We start from the raw sequence: 18,720 nt of genomic DNA, 5'->3' as shown, positions 1-18,720 counted from the left end.
AGCCCTCCAAACTGTTCCAACCTCTGCCTATTACGCAGTTCCAAAGTCACTTCTAGATTTTGGAGTATCTTTTCAGCAGTACCCCACTCACAGTATCAATTTGCTTTATTATTTTGTTTTCATGCTGCTGATAAAGACATACAACAAGACCAGGGAATTTACAAAAGAAAGAGGTTTATTGGACTTACAATTCCACGTGGCTGTGGAGGCCTCACAATTATGGTGGAATGTGAAGGGAATATCTCACATGGCTGCAGACAAGAGAAGGGAGCTCATGCAGGGAAACTCCTGTTTTTAAAACCATTTTATCACATGAGACTTATTCACTCATGAGAACAGCAAGGGAAAAACCTGTCCTCATGAATCAATTATCTCCCAACAGGTTCCTCCCACAATACGTGGGAATTTTGGGAGCTACAAGATAAGATTTGGATGGGGACATAGCCCAACCGTATCAGGAGGGAAGCCAACAGAAACATCACTGAAGAACAAGGAGCCCCACTCATCCTGTGGGCTTTCAAATTAACCTTGTCCCTCAGTTGGGACTGCCTGTTCTGGGAAGGCCACCATCATACTCTAGTCTTTTCATTTGGATGACTGCTGGAACAGGAGGCACACATCTTGAGTATCTATAAACCCAGGGCTCAAAAATTTTAAGCTTTATTACAAAAATAATATTTACATCCAACTATTTTGATAACTTATTATTTCTAACTAGTAGGTCTTTTATTTTCTTGGATCAAGACTTTCAACTTTTATTAAAGGGGCTAAGGGGCTAAGATTTCTCTAAGGTTTTCCTTTTGTTAGCAATGATATTCCACTTTTAGGGCATGGATAATTTAGGCAGAATTGATTGCTCAAGGTAACTAAACTGCTGCATGTGTTGAAATTCTAGTACCATGATCAAGAAAGACAATGGCACCTGTATATGAAACAAGTCAGTCTGTCAGACACAGAGTCCTCGATCAGGTGGTTCATGGGATTGGCCAGAGTGACAATTACTGTGTACTAGTGTTATGTAACACTAAGTCCCTCTTGCATCTTAACTCCTTTCATAAGTAGTTGTTGTAGGACTGACGGCGCTTCCACATGTCTTCCTTAAACTTCACTGGTTTATTTTAACCATTGGTGTCTGAGAATTTTCAGGAGAAATCTCCGCATCTTGCACATGGTATAGATGTTTGAACAGTGATTACTGAAAGATGGATGGATGGATGGATGGATGGACGGAGGGATGAATGAATGGAAAACCTGATATTTCAATTACCGTGTTGTAAATAGAAAGTATCACTTAGGCAACATTACTTTGACTTTTAGTTTCAAACATGTACATGTTTAAATTATGGTATGTAGGTCATTATCCATAAGTTCTGGCAGGAAATATTAATGCCATAATAAGAATCTAACTAAATTACCTGAGTTATTTTAAAAAGTCATTTAAAATCTGAAGTTAAGAGGAACACAATTAATTTCCCATAGTAAATTGACAAATAAAAGAACAACAAAATGCAGTTCCTTGGGATTTAAATTGTAGGAAAGTGATGTTGATAACACATACATATTTTCCAATTCCCAGATCCATTAAATGATGAAATCCTAGCATAGAGAGCCAGGAAAACACCTAAGAGTTCCAAATATTTGCATACAAGTAAATGAAATGTGACAAGAACATTGACCATAGATGTGCATGTTCCAAATACATCATTCATGATGTGAGAATTTTAGATTAAATAAATGTTTCTACTACTATCTTTTAGAGCAGTAAATCTTAACTACTTATTTATAGAATATGAACTGATAAAAAGACAGCTTCATGTAAACTCAGATAACATCATATTTAGAAGATAATTTTCCACTGGATGAGCACAGATGGAGTAAAATGATACCCCTCGAAACTTGGATGCAAGTTAAATTTAAACTTCTTTTACCAGTTAGATAAATGCACCCTGCTGTGGATATTCCTTGTAGGATAATTATGGGATATTGTGACCATGTGCATTTTCTAGGAGAGAGGATGATTTCTCCAGTGGCCATTTTGGAGAATCTGTGATGCTTTCGTGATGTGCATCTGATCTTTGCTTCCAGGGCTCTGTGTAAAGATGCCCTATAGAACAGGCTCCATGCTAATCACTGTAAACACATTATCTCACTTAATGCTTCTAAATTAGCATTGTGGATGACTTTCTATCCCATTTTACAGATAAGAAAGTGGAGGCACTAGGTTAAGGATTGAAGGGAATACAACGCTGGGCAGACCTTGGTGAACTCTCCTGCTTATAACACAGAGCAATGAACTTGGGAGTGAGCACAGAGCATCACAGTTTAGGCTGACTAGCCCACTTCTGAGTGAACTCAGAGAAGAAAATCATTTTCAAGATGTCAACACTAATGAAGAATCAACTCTCTCTGTCTTAGGTAGTCACTGGAAACTCAGTCACCTACAAAGAGTCTTAAAGGAGGTGGATATTTTAGACAGTTTTCCCCATTACAATACAGAAGCAATGGGCTAAGAATTTTATGAACATAAGACTCCACCCTCAATCTTTTGAATTCTTTTTACTTTGGGCAGAAGAAGGGTAACTTCTATACAATTTCGAAACAGTAGGGATACACCCTTATTTTCAGTTTTTAAATCAGTAAATCGATTGTAGAATCTGTCATACAACAACAAAATTCTCACATCTTTTGAGAATTTGTTTGATTGCAGATAGCATTCTCCCTGGCAGCATTTGCAAGACGCTCTGAGTAAAAGGGCTCCAAGCGCAGTTCTGATCACTCATTTGGAGAAACCCATTTAACTTTCTTTAACCCAAGACTTCTCAGTCTTTCTTGACAACAGATGCTTTTCCTGTAGCACTCATTAGTACCCTGTGGAGTCGTCCTTTAGGAAAAACTCTTCCCTGGAAGGAATAGAACACCACTTTAAGTTCTGTGAATTCCCTTAAAGCCAAAGATACTTACTCAATACATTTCACTCAAAAATAGTGGACTGAAATTCAGAGCTTTAATGGAATTGTTAAAGTTGAAGTACAAATTGTCAACACATGCATAGTTTGTCACTATTCTGGAAAGTTAAATTCAGAAATGTGAGTTCTGAATAGTATCAGGTACCTTAAAATAACATGAATTGTAACCACTGACCTCACCTTGCTAGATAACCTGCAGGACTTTCATCAACACCTCAAATTGCCTATGTACCACTAATAACAAGTAATGGTCATTTTTTTTAACTGAAACTTTTTCATGAGAAAACACTGTAGAAATACCATAGCAAGATGATAATGAGTGTTCCATATGGAAAATTCCTTGCCAGTGGGAAACTGTATGTATATATCTATATCTATATCATCTATATCTATATCTATATACACACATATGTATATTAGGGTTTTATTACTCTTACATCATCTATATCTATATCTATATACACACATAGGTATATTAGGGTTTTATTACTCTTATATCATCTATATCTATATCTACACACACATATGTGTATTAGGGTTTTATTACTCTGTAATAAATTAGCACAAATTCAATGGTTTAATACTACATGTATTTATTATCTGATTATTCCATGCGTCGAAGTCTGGGAAAATTCAAACTGTGCCCTCAGCTCAATGTCTCACAGGCTGAAATTGAGGTGTTGGCCAGAACTGCAGTCTTTCTGTGGCTGAGTGTTTCAAGTGCTAGGTATTTGTAGAATTTAGTTCCCTGCAGTTTTAGGACTGAGGTCTTGTGTTTCCCACTGGCTATAGGCTAGAGGGTGGCATTCTCGGCTCCTAGGCTGCTCTTAGTCCTAGCCATATGGCCCACTCACCACAAGGCAGCTTCCTTCTTCAAAGCCAGCAAAAAAAAAAAAAAAAAAAAAAAAAAAAATCTCTTTCTGGGTACGAGGAGGTTGTGGATTATTGTAACCTGATTAAGAGGGTGACTATCCCATCATCTTACCACCAACACTCCAAGAGAGAAAAGATTATGCAGAGCGTGACACCCAGGTGGTGGGAATCTCGGGGTTTGCTAGAATACTCCACACCACAGGTGTGTGAGTGGGTGCTTCCTATCAGAGGGTCCCTCAGATCAGAGCTGCATCACAATGAAGGAGTCACGGTGCAGGTGATGGAAGAAGATGGACCAGCTGCTCTGAAGGCTCTAAGCAGGACTGTTCACCTGTGGACCCTGAGGACACACAGTACCACATGCCTCATGAAAACAAGAAGACTGGGTAGTGCAAACTACATGGCTACCCCTGAGTCTTTGTGAGAGGTCTTTAGGAGTTTTACCAATTGAGTAAGACAATAGAAGAAGATGCTACAATTGTTTCATCCTAAGTTCCTTCAGTTTTTTCTTTCTTTTTTTTTTTTTTTTTAAATTATACTTTAAGAGTTCTGGGATACATGTAAAGAACATACAGTTTTGTTACATGGGTATACATGTGCCATGGTGGTTTGCTGCACCTATCAACCTGTCATCTACATTAGGTATTTCTCCTAATACTATCCCTCCCCAACCCCCACCCCCGACAGGCCCCCCTGTGTGATGTTCCCCTCCCTGTGTCCATGTGTTCTCACTGTTCAACTCCTACTTATGAGTGAGAATGTGTGGTGTTAAGTTTTCTGTTCTTGTGCTAGTTTGCTGAGAATGACGGTTTCCAGCTTCATCCAAGTCTCTGTGAAGGACATGAAGTCATCCTTTTTTATGGCTGCATAGTATTCCATGGTGGATATGTGCCACATTTTCTTTATCCAGTCTATCATTGATGGACATTTGGGTTGGTTCTAGGTCTTTGCTATTGTGAACAGTGCTGCAGTAAACCTATGTGTGCATGTATCTTTATAGAATGATTTATAATCCTTTGGGTATATACCCAGAATGGGATTTCTGAGTTAAAAGGTATTTCTGGTTCTAGATCCTTGAGGAATCGCTACACTGTCTTCCACAATGGGTGAACAAATTTATATTCCCACCAATAGTGTAAAAACATTCCCATTTCTCCACATCCTCTCTAGCATCTGTTGTTTCCTGACTTTTTGATGATCACCATTCTAACTGGCGTGAGATGGTATCTCATTGTGTTTTTGATTTGCATTTCTCTAATGACCAGTGCTGTTGAGCTTTTTTTCATATGTTTGTTGGCTGCATAAATGTCTTCTTTTGAGAAATGTCTGTTTATAACCCACTTTTTGGTGGGGTTGTTTTTTTTCTTGTAAATTTGTTTAAGTTCCTTGTAGGTTCTGGGTATTGGCCCTTTGTCAGATGGATAGACCGCAAAAATTTTCTCCCATTCTGTAGGTTGCCTGTTCACTCTGACGATAGTTTCTTTTGCTGTGCAGAAGCTCTTTCTTAGTTATTTCTTGTTGTCTGCTAGCTTTTGAATTTGTTTGCTGCTGCTTCTCTAGCTCTTTTAATTGTAATGTTAGGGTGTCAATTTTAGATCTTTCCTACATTTTCTTGTGGGCATTTAGTGCTATAAATTTCCCTCTAAATACTGCTTTGGCTATGTCCTAGAGATTCTGGTACATTGTGTCTTTGTTCTCATTGGTTTCAGGTAGCTTATTTATTTCTGCCTTAATTTTGTTATTTATCCAGTAGTCATTCAGGAGCAGGTTGTTCAGTTTCCATGTAGTTGTGTGGTTTTAAGTGAGTTTCTTAATCCTGAGTTTTAATTTGATTGCTCTGTGGTCTGAGAGACTGTTTATTATGATTCCTGTTCTTTTGCATTTGCTAAGGAGTGTTAGTTTTAAAAAGCAAAAAATTTTAAATGGCATCCAAATGATCTAGGAGAGGAAAATGGTATTTAAATTATTTGCCTTTAATTTTCAGGTAAAAAGCAAGTTGGTATATATTTAAACCATGCAATTCACATTTATGTTTATTTATATTTATAGTTTGTATATTTATATTTTTTATATTTCTCAAATCTCAAAACTTAAAAATGTTAGATATCAATTTAAACAGAAAATATTAATTTGTCATAGACTAATCATCAGGTCTTTGCAAACTATTTACCATTAGTGGCCTATGCTGCTGAATGAAGAGTTTTTAATGCAATATATATTTTTGTCAATGAGATGGTTCACCAAGAACATGAGTATGGTTTTATCCTGTGCCTGACATAAGTACTCTATTATTCTAATTTTATTTTATATTTTCTTGCCAAAAAAATGGAGCCAGGTTGGCCCTATACAAGTATGTTTATGTGACTGTAACCATCACATACATATCCTATTATTATAGGCAGAATTTTTTTTTCTAAATCTTGTTTTTCTTATTGTTGCATATGTATGACTGTGTGTGTGTGTGTGTGTGTGTGTATACATACCCAACTGAAATTTTCTGGTAAGACAGCAGACCAATATTTGCCACTTTTTTTGGTCCTTAAAAGAATCTAGGGTAAATGTCCCCATAAATTATTGTAAAAGCAAATTCATGACAGTTCAGCTGAAGCCTTAATCTTAACACAATCTCACTTTGATTTTTGTTATGTATTCGAATGCTTCCAAAGTTCCTCATAAGAACTCTTAAGATCTGTACAAATTACCTTCATGTTCTCAAGCACTTACAGTATATTTAAACGTTTTCCCTTAAAAACGGAAGAATAGAAGTAAAAGGTGGATGTCTCTGCTCAAGGTCACCCATTTCAATTGTTAGCTTGAGAAGGACACTTTTCCCAAAGGATGGGTATTTACTTCTATCTAAAAGTACTTACTCCTCTCATTGCAAGATACTTGCTAGGAAAAACATATTTGAATTCCTGGCTTTTGCTCTCAGAGAGTGAGAATTTAAAGACATTACAGTGAGACAATAAAATAAATAGATGGATCTTATCATTTCAGATGTAAGTTTATGGAAGCAAAAGTGCCCACAAATCACAGCCTCTGTAATAAAGAAGACTTCCAGTGGCAGCACTGATTTTCTTATTCTCCTGAGCTTTAGACTGTTATAAAAAGGAATGCCTAAAATAATGCGTAAGGAGGAAAGCCAGTTCCATTTTTGTATACACACACACATATATATGTGTGTGCACATACATACATCATTTTTGAGCAAGAAAGCAGAGGAGTATGTGTTTGCTTTTCTGCACTTAGAAGAACCCAGGTTGGCTACAGGTTGAAAGTGAACCCGTCCATTGAAAAGCCCTTGAGATTTTGGCTCAGTTCCTCCCCACTTGGAGCCAGTGAGGGTGCGTTACTCAGGTGAGACATGAAGTCGCATCCATCCCAGGCTTTGCCCTAGAGAAGCTCACAGGCTTGGGAAACCCCCTTGCAAACAAGTGGCATAGTAAACGTTCATGATGCATGATAAGGTATTTAGAGAGTACCGTAGCTACTTAGAGCAAACCTGCAGAAATTCAGTTACTGCATAGAATAGTGGGATTGTGGATGATTTGCTACTTTAGAAATGCTCACTTTTTGGTTACAATATTGTTTTCACATTTTTTCAAAACATTGCTATTGTATTTTATTGTGCTTTTATGACTAGTAAGAGTAGTGGAAAGAAACCAGGAATATTGAAAATCTCTAAATCGTTAACCTGTCTCCAGAGTAACTAGAGTATACTGAGTTTGTCTTTTGGCATTTTGAATATCGCCTCTTTTCCCCTTCTATGAGCCACATCCAAATACATGCCCTGGGTGTTTATTTGGGATGGCTGAGTAAATCTAAAGCAAGGTTGTGGATTGCAAAGGCATTTTGGTGTTAGGAGATCAGCTTGTCTGTCCTCTTATATGGCATTTGGTGGGAGGTACTACAAGCATTTAAATGTGTTTTTAGAGGGTTGGATGGTGAGGAAGTAAGAAACAGTCCTGGAAGTCAAGTTCTCCTAAGTTACCCTGTGACTCCCACACTTCTCCAAATCCCATGGAAGGTGATTGTATGATAATTCCCTCATGTTCAAAGGACCGTGCCAGCAGAAAAATGAACTGTTGCCAAAGAAACTGATTAGAAGGGAAATAAGTGATTTTAAAACAATGAGGAACATGCACAGGCTACACACACACACACACACACACACGCAAACACACATCATAATGCATAGTCAATGTACTGGCTGGCTATGTGGTAGAAAATAGCGTCATTTTTTGGACACATATGGTGGAATGTAAAAATGGAATGGATGGTGCACGCTTTATATTTATGAAGCGTTTATCTACAAATACTGGTCATTTTCAGTCCTAAGTAACCAAACATAAATGCCATGAGAAAAATTACTCTAATTTTAATATATGCAGGTATGTACAAACTCACAGTTGTTTGGGATACCATTTTTTATTTGTACAAATTTGTGGTATACAAGTGAAATATTGTTACATGTGTATAATGTGTGTGTGTGTGATCAAGTCAGGGTATTTAGGGTGTCCACCACCCAAGTACAATGCATTTCTGCTTAATTATACTTACCGTACTCTGCTATCAAATACTGAATCTACTCCTTCTATCCAGCTGCGTGTTTTTACTTTTTAATCCACTTCTCTTTCATCCTCCTCTCTCTTTTCCACTTACCTTTCTCAAACTCTATTTACTGTATTTCTCTACCTCCATGTGATCAACTTTTTATTGGCTCCTGCATATAAGTGAGAACATGTGATATTTGTGTTTTGGGGCCTGACTTATCTCACTAAAGACAGTGACCTTCAGCTCCATTCGTGTTGCTGCAAATGCAAATAACATGTTTTTTTTTTTTTTTTTTTTTTTTGAGATGAAGTCTTGCTCTATCACCAGGTTGGAGTGCAGTGGCGCGATCTCGGCTCACTGAGGCCTCCACCTCCCAGGTTCAAGCAATTCTCCTGCCTCAGGCTCCTGAGTAGCTAAGACGACAAGCGCCTCCCACCACGCCTGGCTAATTTTTGTAGTTTTTAGTAGAGACGGGGTTCCAAGATGGTCTTGATCTCTTGACCTCATGATCCGCCCGCCTCAGCCTCCCAAAGTGCTGGGATTACAGGCATGAGCCACCACGCCCGGCCTCAAGGTATAATTTCTAAATGAGCAAAGAAGACACCATGTATTAGAGAGAGGCTTGTTTTTCTGAGACCATACAGTTTTGTACCTTTATTGAGGTATGGTTTGCATACAATGCACTACATGTTTACAATGATAAAAATTTGATCAATTTTAAGGTATTTGTACATTCATAAAACCATTAACACAATAAAGGTAGTGAACATGTCCATCAACCCAAGTTTCCTGATTTCCTTTTGCAACACCTCCCTGATACGCCTCCCAGTACTCCCTAGTCTCAGATAAGCACCGATTGCTTTCTGTCTCTGTGCGTTAGTTTTCATATTCCCTAACGTTATATGAATAGAATTCTACAGTGTCACTCCTTTTTTTTTTTTGCTGGCTTTTTTATGTGTATGATTATTTTCAGATGTTTTGTTGTTCTGTATATCAAGAGTTCATTTCTTTTAATTGCTGAGTAATATTCCATAAGATTCTTCGTTTAGCTGTCCACCTGCTGATGGCCGTATGAGTTGTCTCCAGTTTTTTGACTATTACAAATAAAGCTTTTGTGAACATTCATGTACAAGTGTTTGTATGGGCATGTGTTTTATTTTCTCTTGGGTAAATATAGAGGAATGGAATGGGTAGGCTATGTGCGATGTATACGTTTGACTTCTTAGGAAAGTATCAAACAGTTATCAAACAGTTTTGTGCCATTTACAATGCTATCAGCAGTGTATGAGATAGAGCAAACCTGCAGAAATGGAGTTACTGCATAGAACAGTGGGCTTGTTGATTAATTTCTACATAGAAATGCTCAACTTTTTGGTTATAATGTTCGTTTCACATTTTTTTCAAAACATTTCTATTGTATTTTATTGTGTTTTTATGACTATTAAGAGTAGTGGAAAGAAACCAGGAATATCTAAAATCTCTAAATCATCAACCTATCTGCAGAGTAACTAGCATACACTGAATTTGTCTTGTAGCATTCTGAATATCAAGTCTTTTTCCCTTCTATGAGCCACATCCAAATACATGCACTGGATGTTTATTTGGGATGGCTGAGTAAATATAAAGCATTGTGTCCTCATCAGCATCTGGTACTGTCACAGGATTTGGGGTTTGGGGGCTTTTTTTTTTCCCCCTGTCGTTGTTTGAATTTTAGTCATTCTAATACATGTGTAGTGGTTTACTTGTGGTTTCAATTTACCTTTTTCTAAGTTTACATATGCTTGTTTTGCGATCACGTATCTTTGTTGAAATGCCTATATATATCTTTCAGCAGTTTTTCTATTAGTTTTTGTACTCTAGTTTTAACTTTTAAAATACATAACGAATGCAAGTCTTTTTATCAGATATATGATTTGCAAATGCTTTCTCTCAGACTATATAGTTCACCATTAATTTTCTTAACAGTGATCCTTAAAGGGCAGAAGCTTCTGATTTTAATTTATTTTAATTAGTTTTTTTATTTTATGGATGATGCTTTTGGTATTTTATTTAGAAAATTTTTGCTTAACCTGTGACCCCACAGGTGTTCTCATGTGTTTGCTTCTAGGAGTTCTTTGGTTTTAGATATTGAACTATGATCCATTTATATCAGTTATCATAGATGGAACAAGTTATTGATCCAAATTCATCTTTTCACATACGGATATTCAATTATTCATTCCAACATCATTTTCAGAAGAGACTACGCTTTCTCCATTGAATTGCCTTTGCACATTTACAAAACAAATCAATAAGCCATAAACAGGTGGGTCTGTTCCTAGACTTTGCATTCTGTTCTTTTGCTCAGTCTTTCTATCTTGATGCTTACACTGCAACATCTTGATTATTGTACCTTTATAATGAATCCTGAAGTTGGAAAGTATAAGTCTTCCTATTTCGTTCTTCCTTGCCAAAATATTTTGACTATTCTAGATACTTTGTATTCCATATGAAATTTAGAATTAGCTTGTTAATTTCTACCAAAAATGCCTCCTGGAAGTATAATTAGGATTGTAGTGATTCCATTTCCTTTCATTATAAAAGTCATGCACCTATTTATTTGAGATTTAATCTTAAGTATGTTATGTTTTGATGCTACTGTAAGTAGTCTTCTTTTAAAATTTTAATTTCTGGTAGCTTGTTACTGGTGCATAGGAATGAAATAATATTTTATATTTACATTGATCTTGTGTTCTGCAGCCTTAATAAATTAACTTATTACTTCTAGTAGCTTTTTTTTTGTAGACTCCATAACATTTTCTACATAGACAATCATATTGTTCGTGAATAAAAATATAATTACTTCTTACTTTTAATATGAATGACTTTTGTTTCTTTTTCTTTCCTGATTATACTGGCTAGAACTTCCAGTTTAATCTTGAATAGAAGTGATAAGGCCAGACATCCTTGCCTTGTTTCTCATCTTAGGAGGAAAGCACACGGGCTTTAACCATTAAGTGTGATGCAGTCTGTAGGTTTTTAATAGCTGTCCTTCATGAACTTTAGGAAATTCATTTGTGTTCCAAGTTGATTGAGAGTTGTAATAAGGAATTAATTTTGATTTTTATCCAACAATTTTTGCATCTATTGAGATTATTATACAAGTTTACTTCTACACAGTTCGTATGATGAATTACATTAACTGAATTTCAGATGATAACCCTTAGTCTTTCATTGATGACACACTAGCCATTTGACCATGAGGTATTAACCTTTTGGTATATTTTTTGGTTTGATGTATTAAAGTCTTTTTAAGAATGTTAACATCTACATTCATGAGGGATACTCCCCTGTAGTTTTCTTTCCTTCTGTCTTTGTCTGGTTTTGATATCAAAGTTGGCTTCATAGAATGACTTTGGAGATACTGTCTCATTTGCAATTATCTGCAAATGTTTTGTATGTTACAGCTGGTATGTTGCAAGTTATTTCTTTCTTATATCTTTGAGGTCTTCCTTGAACATATGGGATGCAGTTATAATTACTGTTTTGATGCTGTTGACTACACATTCTGTCATCTGTGTCATATCTGCATCAGTTTCAATTGACTGATTTTTCTCTTCATTACAGGTTGTGTTTTTGGCCTCTTTCCATACGTGGTAATTTTAGACTGGATGCAAGACATTGTGAATTTAAACTGGTAGACACGTTTGTTGTCCTAAAAATATGCTAGGGTTCTCTTTGGGGACATATTTAAATTATGTAAAACCAGTTTGATGGTTTTGGTGCTTGCGTTTAGTCTTAGTTACTTGGGATCAAAGCCACGCTTAGTCTGCAGTAATTTTTCCCCACTGCGGAAGCAAGGCCCCTTTTGGTATCCAACCAATGATATGAGGTCTTTTACTTTTGCTCTTTGAAGCGAGCACTGTTCCTGGTCCTGTGTGGGTAACCAACCAATGATATGAGGTCTCTTACTTTTGCTCTTTGAAGCAAGCACTGTTCCTGGTGCTGTGTGGGTAACCAACCAATGATATGAGGTCTTTTACTTTTGCTCTTTGAAGCAAGAACTGTTCCTGGTGTTGTGTGGGTAACACACACTGTTCCCACTGATCATTTCAGGCAGATCTTTCCCTACTCCTGTGTAGTTTCTTCACATGAACACGCTGATTTTTTAAGCCAAAACCCCTGTTACCTGATTTGTACTCAGTTGAAATCTTGATGGGTGATTTTTGCACATCACTGACGTGATCACTTTGTGCAACTTTCTCCTTTCCAATAATTTCAGCCACTTTGGCATTCTCCAGTTCCCAAACCTGTCTCCTCAGTCTCTAGCCTGTGCCTAGGTTTCTGCTCCCCATGCCGTGGCCCGGGAACCTTCTCAAGCCTGTAGGCTGTGGCAATCGTGGGTCTCCCCTAATATGTCTCCTATTACTCAGTGATCACTGACCTTCATTGCCTGAAGTCCAGTACCTAAAGAACCATTATTTCATATAAAGTTGTGTTATTTGGGTAAAAGGGTTAATCCAGTTTCTGTTACTCCATATTGGTGGGAAGCGGAAGACACTCTGTGACCATATAATTTTGAATCCACCACCTCCTTTATACACCTTCCTTACTGGGTACAACTAAACTAATTTCCAGAACTTCCAGTCAGTCTTTGTTCTGTTTGCCACCGGCTCCTGGGAGCATGGTTCTACTTCCATGTAGATGCTTGCGTATTGTGGCTCTTTGCAAGCACAATTCAATTACTTTCTTATTTATCTTATGTGAATTGCTTTCAGTCTCAGCAGGCCAAGCTTAGTTACTGAAAGAGAACTTGATAAATGCATATGGAAACCATAAGTATTCCATATGAGAATAAATTTAGTTTACATATTCAGCTATGGATGAGATGACTTTAAGGGTAATTTTTGTGCTTCACTCTGAGCATGTGGTATCAAAATTCTGCTTGGATTGTCTCCATCTCTCTACGTTACTTTCAGTGTATGAAATACAAGATATGTTAATTTTCTCAAAGGAAAAATAAACAGCAAAACAGGAGGTTCCACTTAACTATCTAAATCTGTTCCCCAAATGTATGCAAATTTCATCTCAATAGGCTTATCTGTTACTTAATCAATATGATTTATCCACTTACCAAAAAGTGTTACTATGTTCAAGATTGCTAATATAAAATAAACATGACAAAGTTCTTGCTTTTGACAAATTTGCAGTCTATTAGTGGATGCAGAATTATAAATAGGCACTTAAGCTTTAGGGAACTACAAGCTTGCATTCTGTAAATCAGGTCTATGGTGATGGGGGCCTGAATTAGAGGAGGCCATTAGGATGGAGAGGACAGAGGGAACACAGGAAGCCATGACTGTAGAACTTGGCATAGAAATAAGGGAGAACCAGCAGAGTGGCTCCCACGTTGCAGGATTAAATGTTTAAATGAGTGATTTCATCACTGTTGACTGGAATACATAATACATGGGGAACATATTTGGAGGAATTATTTACAATTGCTTTAGTAAACATTCTTATCTCATGTTTTCCACCAGAATATTAATAACCTTATGTGCCAAATCATAATAGTTAGCTTCCTGAAATCCTTTTTAAAATCAGTTATCTCTTTAGTATTAAGTGCAGTGTTGTTAAAGTTCCATCTACATTTGGATAGTTGCAGCAGCGGTTTTCTAGTAAATTGTAACATACATATTCAGTTAAGCCATATAAGTGATCACAATAGAATTAAATCGCTTCATGATTTTGCTCATTAAGATAAAACAAATTGGCCATACTATTTCTCACCATTTCATAATTTGATACTTCAAGCGAATGTATCATAATTAAATCTCAAAAAGCACTTGAAAGGAGAAATTCTGAGTCTCACGTTAAGCTTTGAACCATGAGAAAATAAGAACATATGAACAGACTGTTGTTGGAGGCTTAGATCTAAAGAGACTAAACTGATCTTTCTTAGCTGTGAGCTGTGCCCGCCTCTGGGACCAACACACAGATGCCAATGCAGACCCTTGAGCCAGCTTTCAAACACATTTGTGCCTCATTCATTTCAAAAATTAAACTTCATCTCCGTAGAAAGAACGAAGCTTGCAGTGTGGGAAATCTAAGAATTATTGGTGGAATCCTTTAAATCTGTTTATGAAGATGTAAGATTTTACTAATTTATAGGTAATGCTGCATTTGTGAAGACCCAAGACCAGCACTCTTCACACAGAGGTCCATAAATGGCACATGATGTTTGTGTGTTTGTTTGAGATGGAGTCTTGCTCTGTTGCCCAGGCTGGAGTGCAGTGGCACAATGTCGGCTCACTGCAAGCTCCGTCTCCCAGGTTCGAGCAATTCTCCTGCCACAACCTCCCGAGTAGCTGGGACTACAGGCACCCGCCACCACGCCCAGCTAATTTTTGTGTTTTTAGTAGAGATGGGGTTTCACCATGTTGGCCAGGCTGGTCTCGAACTCCTGACCGCAGGTAATCCACCCACTTTGGCTTCCCAAAGTGCTGGGATTACAGATGTGAGCCACCATGCATGGCCAAGCTGCATGTGTTTTGAGCCCATTTCAGCAAGGAGCTCTGGAATGCTTATCTGGCCAGGCTGGCTCAGAGTGAGGGAGGGAAGGGCAGTGGCATATGGCATTTTCAATCCAGAGGTGAGAGCATCCCCATACCAGAGGCACAGAGGGTCCAAGACAAGGGTTTATTGCTTTCCTGTCATGTGGTTTTCATTCCAAGTGAAAGAGATCACACACGTGTTGTGCCTGGCTTTTTACATGATTGGGTTTATGGCATTCATGGAGCTTTTTCATTTAAGAGGCAGCATTCAAAAGATGCCATAATAAAAGATGCTATAAACACAAGAAAATGAAGTCATCTATCTTTCTAGTATTTGTTGATGTAGAGATGGCGTAGGCTGGGAGGAATGCCTGGAGAGTATTAAATCAAAGAAACAGCAATGATCGCTTTACATATTTTCTGTTAAAAGCCTATGATGTCACAAAAATCCTGAGTGTTATCTGCCATAAATAAAATAAAAAATAAATGCATTGTAAGTAAAAAAAGATAGAGTATTTAAAACAGTAGAAAATAAAGATCGTATTAGGTTCCCAGGTAAAGTTGGTGGCGTGGACACACAAGTTGCTTTCTATCCTACTGGAAACATACTAATACAGTATTAGAGGGGTTGATTTTTCAAGGCATAAATGCACAAAGTCAGAATAAAAGAGAAAGAACCATGTTGATTTTAAAAAGTAGAATCTGGAAATACATTGAAGAAGCATGAATTCAAGGCTAGCAGAGGAGAACTGTGTGGAAGACAATGCTGCCCAGTCCTGTGATTCTTAGAATGGCCTGCTTGCAAGGCTAGCTATTGACTGGCATCTGGGAATCTGGATTTCAAGAAGGTTTCTACCATTCCCAGATGGCAAGAGTGGCTCTCTGTGCTTAAATTGTCTGTACAAACAATGTGGTGTATACTGAAAGCTTCCTTGGGGGAATCTGGACTTTTCGTAAATGCAAAGCAAGGATGCTTCTGCAACCAGACCCCAGTGAAAACCCTGAGTACCAGGTCTCCAGTGAACTTCCCCGGTAGACCATCTTCCCTGTACATCATCAGAACTAGCTGTTGGGGGACCTGAGTACATCCTTTGTAACTCCGCTGCGAGAGGTCTCTTGGTTGTGCCACCTGGCTTTGTCTAGACTTCTACCCCATGTGCATTTTCTCTTTCCCGATTTTGCTTTGTATTCTCTTACTGTAATAAATTATAGCTGAGAACACTGCTGCATACAGAGTCCTATGGATCCTGCTATCTAATCATAGAAACTGGAGGGATCTTGGGGACCTCCAGCACATATATGAAAAGAATCATCTCAATGCACACCAGAGACCCCTCAGAGAACTCAGAAATCAGCAGCCCCGTTTTCTTTGTTAGTGGCAAAGTAACATTGGCTGACTTCTGTTTAAGAAGTTGTCAGACCTCCATATCTCTCTTCTACTCCACCAAGGGGACTAGACCTGCTCTGTCCGGCAGATGCTAGGAAGCTTATTTTCTGGAGAGGAAAACAGAGCGTCTCTGGACCTCTGAGCACTGAGCTCAGTTAACTGGGTGCTTCAGAACTGAGAAAGGCAGAGTCAGATAAATGACTGTCTACTGGACACTGAGAGTTCAGCCCTCTTCCTCCACTTGGCTCCCAGATCCTCCATGGCTCAGTCTCCAGCACCCAGACAGGCAAGACACTGGAGCAGTCTTCTCAGGGGTCTCGGAAGAGTCCAGCAGGAAAGGTTTAAGATTCTGACAAAGATTCTTAAATTCTGGTTAAAGATGCTTAACCAGATCTGACCAGGTCTATAGACTTCTCTGTCCTTAGACCTTCCAGTTAAACTTTTTAGCCCTCCACTCTAATTCAAAGCAGAAAACAAAGAATGTTCAGATCACAGAAGAAACAATCCAACGAGAAAGACAGCGATCTAAAAAAGCAAAGGGAATTCAGCAACTAGAAGATACAGAAGCTATAGAGAGAGACTAACACCTTGAAATAATTCATCAGTGTACTCAGTGTATTCAAATCATCAATGTACTCGAATTGGAGAAAGTAGTGTGACCAAAAAAATATGAACAGGATACAATAAAAGGGGATAATCAAGAACCAAAAAATAGACACAAAAAGGCTTTTGGAAATTTAAAATGTAGTAGATAAGATGAATATTTCAATCATCATTTTGGAAGATAAGGTTGAGGAAATCTTCCAGAAACTAGAGCAAAAGATGAAGATATGGAAACGATGAGATAAAAGATGAGAAATGTAAAAATGGATAAATGAGTTTACATCCAAAAGATAAGAGATGCAGCAAGAAAAGGGAGGGGGAGCATGAAATGAAGTAATCAAGAATATTTCTGCTCACGCCTGTAATCCCTGCACCTTGGGAGGCCAAGGCGGGCAGATCACGAGGTCAGGAGATTGAGACCATCCTGGCTAACACGGTGAAACCCCATCTCTACTAAAACTACAATAAATTAGCTGGGCGAGGTGGCGGGTGCCTGTAGTCCCAGCTACTCGGGGGGCTGAGGCAGGAGAATGGCGTGAACTGGGGAGGCGCAGCTTGCAGTGAGCCAAGATCGTGCCACTGTGCTCCAGCCTGGGCGACAGAGTGAGACTCTGTCTCAAATAATAATAATAATAATAATAATAATAATTCTAAAACCAAAGGAATTTGTAGATTCAAAGGTTTTACCAAAAGAACCCAAAGTCAAGTTTAGCTCTATGGTGATAAGTATCAAAATATGCAACTGAAAGAGGTGGAGAAATGATAGAGCAATTTTCTTATTTTATGGTAAAACTTAACGAGTGATTTAATTCTTATTTTATTAATACAATATTGTTAAAAATCTTTAATCCTGTGGCCATCACTAGGTGTATTATGTGTATGGGTTTTCCCTCCAGTGAAACCCGTTGCTGTAAAATGGAGAAATTATGTCACACTGCATCCAAGGTCAACTCCTGTATCCCTCCTACTGGGCTCTGTGTTTGCAGCAATTGTATGTAGAACGCTTGTCAAATAAATCAGTAGGTGCTCCAGGCAGATTTTCATCATCTCCACCTGCCAGACCTCCAAAGCCACTGTGTGCTCATCTACCCAGGACCTTCCTACCTGTGGTTCCAAGGGAGGTACCTGGGAGGGAGGGAACAGAACTTACATTTCAGTGTACTCTGAGGAGATGCTGAGAAGGGCTTTGAAGGTGTCAGCTGTGAGATGATGGGAAACCTTCTTATACATAAAAAAGTCTCTTGCATCATTTTATCTTGTGGCTCCCCTACCACTCTAACACCTCACATCTGTGATCCCAGGTCTTAAGACATCCGTTAATCTCAAACTGAATATTACGAGGTTTACAGATCAATCTTTTCAAGAAAATGCTAAACTTAACATCAGAATAATGGGTACTTTCAGCTAGTCATTAAGTGAAAGGAAGATGACTTTTATGGGATCGCTGGGGTTTTTTCCCACAAGCAATTAAGTTTGTTGTCTCATTCCCTTTGTTTACACAGGAGAGACTGAGGATTCCTTTTGGAGATGTCTTGAACACTGAGCATTCTGCTGAATGCCTAATTTAACACAAATGTGTTTTTAGTTTGGTAGAGTAGCTGTGTCTTAGGAGCTGGTGTTTTAGAGACGCCTATCTTTCCCTGAAGGAAAGGAGCCTTTGGTGAGGTTGCTGTGTTCACCCTGTATGGTAATGCTCGCCTGCACGTTCTCCCCAGGAGTACCAGCCTTGCAACACCAACCCGTGTCCCGAGCTGAAGAAGACCACACCCTGGACACCGTGGACGCCTGTCAACATCTCTGACAA

At 38.2% G+C, this 18,720-nt stretch overlaps 1 protein-coding gene across 1 annotated transcript in view; it reads left to right on the top strand.

The window, feature by feature from the left end:
- SEMA5A (sema domain, seven thrombospondin repeats (type 1 and type 1-like), transmembrane domain (TM) and short cytoplasmic domain, (semaphorin) 5A) overlaps positions 1-18,720 on the top strand; it is a 372,837-nt gene that overhangs the window by 313,602 nt on the left and 40,515 nt on the right. The window contains exon 16 of the mRNA XM_011978059.1: positions 18,632-18,719. Coding sequence (XP_011833449.1) covers positions 18,632-18,719 — 88 coding nt within the window. The remainder of the gene's footprint in view (positions 1-18,631; position 18,720) is intronic.

Source organism: Mandrillus leucophaeus, unplaced genomic scaffold (genome assembly GCF_000951045.1).
Source record: "Mandrillus leucophaeus isolate KB7577 unplaced genomic scaffold, Mleu.le_1.0 Scaffold188, whole genome shotgun sequence".
Lineage (NCBI taxonomy): Eukaryota > Metazoa > Chordata > Mammalia > Primates > Cercopithecidae > Mandrillus > Mandrillus leucophaeus.
Note: the sequence above shows the minus strand (reverse complement) of the source record. Positions and strands in the feature narration are given on the sequence as shown.